This window comes from Monoraphidium neglectum, assembly GCF_000611645.1.
Source record: "Monoraphidium neglectum strain SAG 48.87 unplaced genomic scaffold scaffold04729, whole genome shotgun sequence".
Taxonomy (NCBI): domain Eukaryota; kingdom Viridiplantae; phylum Chlorophyta; class Chlorophyceae; order Sphaeropleales; family Selenastraceae; genus Monoraphidium; species Monoraphidium neglectum.
The window spans coordinates 1-4,048 of NW_014008900.1; the positions used below are offsets into that span (position 1 = coordinate 1).

General features: G+C 67.0%; 1 protein-coding gene across 1 annotated transcript; it reads right to left on the bottom strand.

Moving 5' to 3' along the window:
- Positions 1-244: 244 nt before the first annotated feature.
- On the bottom strand, positions 245-3,982 carry MNEG_14741 (inositolhexakisphosphate/diphosphoinositol-pentakisphosphatekinase; the record flags this gene model as incomplete). The annotated part of the gene is made up of 10 exons (XM_014036788.1): positions 245-256; positions 303-410; positions 758-901; positions 1,184-1,255; positions 1,539-1,853; positions 2,209-2,419; positions 2,622-2,765; positions 2,938-3,088; positions 3,436-3,592; positions 3,962-3,982. The coding sequence occupies 10 exons, from the start codon at positions 3,980-3,982 to the stop codon at positions 245-247; spliced, it is 1,335 nt and encodes a 444-aa protein (XP_013892242.1).
- Between the last annotated feature and the right edge of the window lie 66 nt (positions 3,983-4,048).

Genomic DNA, 4,048 nt, shown 5'->3' on the forward strand with positions numbered 1-4,048 from the left:
GGGGGCGCGCCAGGGGGGCGGCCGCCGCTGCCAAAGGGGCGCATGCGTGAGTCCTCGACCGACATCTTCCCAAACTCAGAGTCGAAAGCGTCGTCGTAAAACTCCTGGGAAGCAGTGATGGTGATGGAGGAGAGAGGGTGGGTACTCTTGAGGATCGCTGGGCGGGAAGGAGCGGAGGCAGCACGACTGCCAGGGAGCGCCCCAGCACATTGGCTCATCCAGCAAAACAGGTGGCAATGCAGCGCTAGCCCACAGTCTGCTGAAATTGTGGACATCCGTGCAATCGCGCGACCGCGGCTCACCACTGAGCGCCGGCCGCCGCGCCCGCCGCCGCCGCTGCCGGCGCTGCCGGCGCCGCCGCGCGCGGCCGCCATGTCGCGCTCCATGGCCGCCGTCGCCATGGACTCGTCCTGGGTGGGTGGGAGGAGGGGAGGCCGGCGGGTGAGTGGTGTCGCAGGACACGTTGGTGGGTGATCAGGTAGTACTGGTGGTGGTGGTGGTGGTACGGGGTTAGTGGTGGGCAGTCATCTTTGCACGGCAAAGCCCACCTTGCAAACCGCAGTGCCGGCCAAGGGGCCGAGCTCAAGTTCGATCCCTGTGCACGGCATCTCAAGGTGCGAAGCGCCATTCACGTGGCCCCACAAAGCAGACATACGTGCAGGTAATCCGAGCGCCTCCCTGTCGTTGACCGAGGTCAACAGCCGCGCCTCGCCCACCGACATCCTCCCAGGACCTTGTCTTGCGATTTCCAACGCACCTGCATGGAGGCCAGGTCCATGAGCAGCTTGGTGAGCAGCTCCGCCGCGATCTTGGACCCGATGCGCAGCTTCTGCTCGGCTTCCAGGCCGTACTCGTGCGGCACCACGCAGGCCGCCAGCTGACGCGCCTTGGCGTACAGCTCCTGCGTGGGGTGGGTTTGAAAAGTGAGGGTTGGGTGAGTCAGGGTGAGTAAGGGTTTGAAACTGGTGTGCGTGGGTGACCATGACGGTGCAGATGGGTCGAAATTGAAAGGGCAAGAGGGCACTTCGTCAGAGTGCGAATGAGAAGCTGGCTAGTGACAGGGCCAGCACGCAGCCTGGCTTGCGAATCTGATAGTCTGTTTCAAGAGTTGACGGGCAGCTTCCTATGAGAACTTAAAGTGCTGACGCACACGAGAGGAGAGCTTAGGGTCTGCGGCACGAACCTGCAGGGGGGCCAGCGCCAGGTGCCCGTTGTGGATGGCGTCGTACTTGGCGCTGTCGTAGATGTCCGGAACCTGCACAGAAATTCAAATTCAGCGGGCGACAGATGGGCGACAAACGCCCGCCGTCAACAGGTTGAGGCTCACCGACTCGATCGCGTGCTTGCGCGAATGCGTTATGCCGCGCCGAGGGGTGTGTAGAACCAGGGGGCCAGGCCGCTTCGTGGCGCGTGCTCGCGTGAATGTGGCATGCCGCGTGGACGGTTGTCTGGGGCCAAGCCGGGGCTGCCTCTGCCCAAGTTCCGCCTATAAACACAGCCCCATGTTATGCTTGTATACGACTGCAGGGGGAGCGCACCTTTGAGATGTCGAACGTGCCCTTCTTTTCGGAGTAGAAGGACCTGAGAAGCTTCCGCCACCGGTCAAACATCAGCAGCGGCCGCTCGCCCCCGCACGGCCGCGCGGGGTCCAGGGTCCACTCCTCCGGCGCCTGGCTGGCGCTGCCGCCGCCGTTCCCGCCGTTGCCGCTGCCGCCAGCGGCGCCCGCGGGGGCCGCCGCGGTGGCGAGCGCCGCGGCGGTGCTGTTGGGGGCGGCGGAGGCGGCGGCGGCCGCGGCCGCGGCGGCCTCGCCCCTCTCCTCCAGGCACTTCTCCCTCAGCAGATCAACCAGTATCTGGGATTGGGGTTAAGAATGTTTGTTGACGGGCAGCGCAATTGCTGACGCATACACTGTCCCACCCGGGTGCGACTGCATGCCGGGCGCCGGCTGTAGCCACCGAGGGGGCGCCGACAGCGCGACTTGAGGCGTGGCGGCGCGCTGCTCCACTGCACCGTTGCCCCAAAGGCGGTCAAGTATGCGTGTCCTGCAGCCGACCTGACGGGGTTCCTCACTGCACACCCATGCGCTCAATCGCCCGTGCTTCAACAATCAAGCAGGCGTCCGACACTGTCATTTCACCAAAACGCCCCCCATTCAAAAACACACACACACACCACCGCCGCGGCCTGTCAGTCACTGGCGCCCTCACCCGCATCAGCTCCACCATCCTGTGCAGGAGCTCCAGCGGCCGCTCCGGCATGAGCCTAATGGCCGCCACCGCCGCCGCGCGCGCGTCCGCCGCGCGCCGCGCCTCTGCGCCCGCGTCGGGGCCGCCGCCGCCGGCCAGCATGGCGGCCGCGACGGTGGCCATCTGGTGGAGGGTGGCGCCGCTGGCGGTGGCGGCGTCGATGATGCGGTCCCTGGGGCCGCGTCGAAGCAAAGGGGGCGGTAGTGTGGTTGTGAGAAAGCAAATCCTTTCCAGGTGGTGCATACGGCATCTTCATTGCTGGTTGGCAAGGGCTTGATGCCGCAGGATGGCTGCAGCACGGCGCGGCACACCCAAGAAAGCAGCGGCGCCCCCAGCAATTGCCCTTCCCAAACCCCCAGGTCCCCGGATCTCACTTGTCGCCGCGCGCCAGGTTGAGGGCGCCGGCCAGCCGCGGCTCGGGGCCGGGGCTGCTGCTGCCGTTGGAAGCGGGGTAGCTCCCGCCCTGCTGCGGCGCGGACGCCGCCGCGGGCAGCAGAGTCGTGGCGCCCGCGTCGCTCCTGCGGAGGCGGTTGCGGCAGCGTTCCTTGGTCGCGAGCGGTGAGGGCGTGGGAGGCGTGGAGCGCCATGCTGGCGTTTGCCGCGTGCCATAACACATGCCACGGACACGCTGGGGCAAAAGGAACTCAGGTATGGTTTGCGTGCAGGTGGCGCCGCGCGCCGCCGGCGCACCTGCCGGCGCCGCTGTCAGACAGCGCCCCCGCGCCGGTGCTGGCGCGCGCCGCGGCGGGGCCGGCGCCGGAGAAGCTGAAGCGCCGCGCGGCGGCCGCCGCGGCCGCGGCGGCGCTGCTGGAGCTGAACGGCTGCGGCGAGACGCAGCCGCCTGACGTGCGTCGGGGTTGCAGGGAGTGGGAGACGCGTTGGGCATGAGAATGTGGGTTTGCAGCATGCTGCGATCAAGGAAAAAGTGTGTGTTGGGCGTCGGCGGACACGGCGTGTAGAGGGTGCCTCAGATTAGCATGACACAAGTGAGTCGTCAGCCGGGCCACTGCCCGTCGATCGATGAGATTGGATGAGAAATTTGGGGTTGTCCTCCCCGGCACCCGCCAGCCTCGCCGCCGGCGCACAAAAGTAAGGCGCGTGCGCACGCAATGTGAATAGCCCGACGCGGCCCAAACCCACGTCTGGACGGGGGCCACGCGCGGCGGCTGGGGCGGGCGGGCGACTCACTCTCGTGGCCGGGCCGCGGCGACGGCGGCGGGGACATGACGACGGGCGTCGCCAGCGGGGGCGCGAGCTTGGGGCAGAGCGACACGTTCTTGGAGGGGTCCCACGTGAGGTGCTGGTAGAGGGCGTTCTTGGCGCTGAGGATGTCCTCGCTGGCGCCCTGGGGGGTTGTGTAAAGGGGATTATGGGCAGGTGGGGGGCTGATTGAGGGACGGCCTCTGGCATGGAGGGTGCCGCAAGTAGACGACGAGAACTGTTTTTGCAGGCGCCAAGAGGGGACCACGGGGTGAACGAGTGGGGCGGAAGGGTGAGGCGCCTGGGGCCAGGGGGTGGCAATGCCCTCGTAGCGCCCCAGGGGTGTTCGAAGGTGGAGGCGTTGAGGCGTGGTGGCAAGGGAGGCAGGCGGGGTGGTGCAACATGACGCTGAGGCAGCGAATCGATGCTAAAAACAAGGAAGGCTGGCGTTGTGGATGCGGACGCTGGCTTGTTGCGCGCTCCAGGTCGAAAGGCGGGCGGCCCGTCTCTGCACCTTGCCGAATGCGTCGAGCATGGACGCGTCCTTCTTCACCAGTGACACCAGGATGGGCGTCAGGCTGCTGCCCTCCAGGTCAAGCAG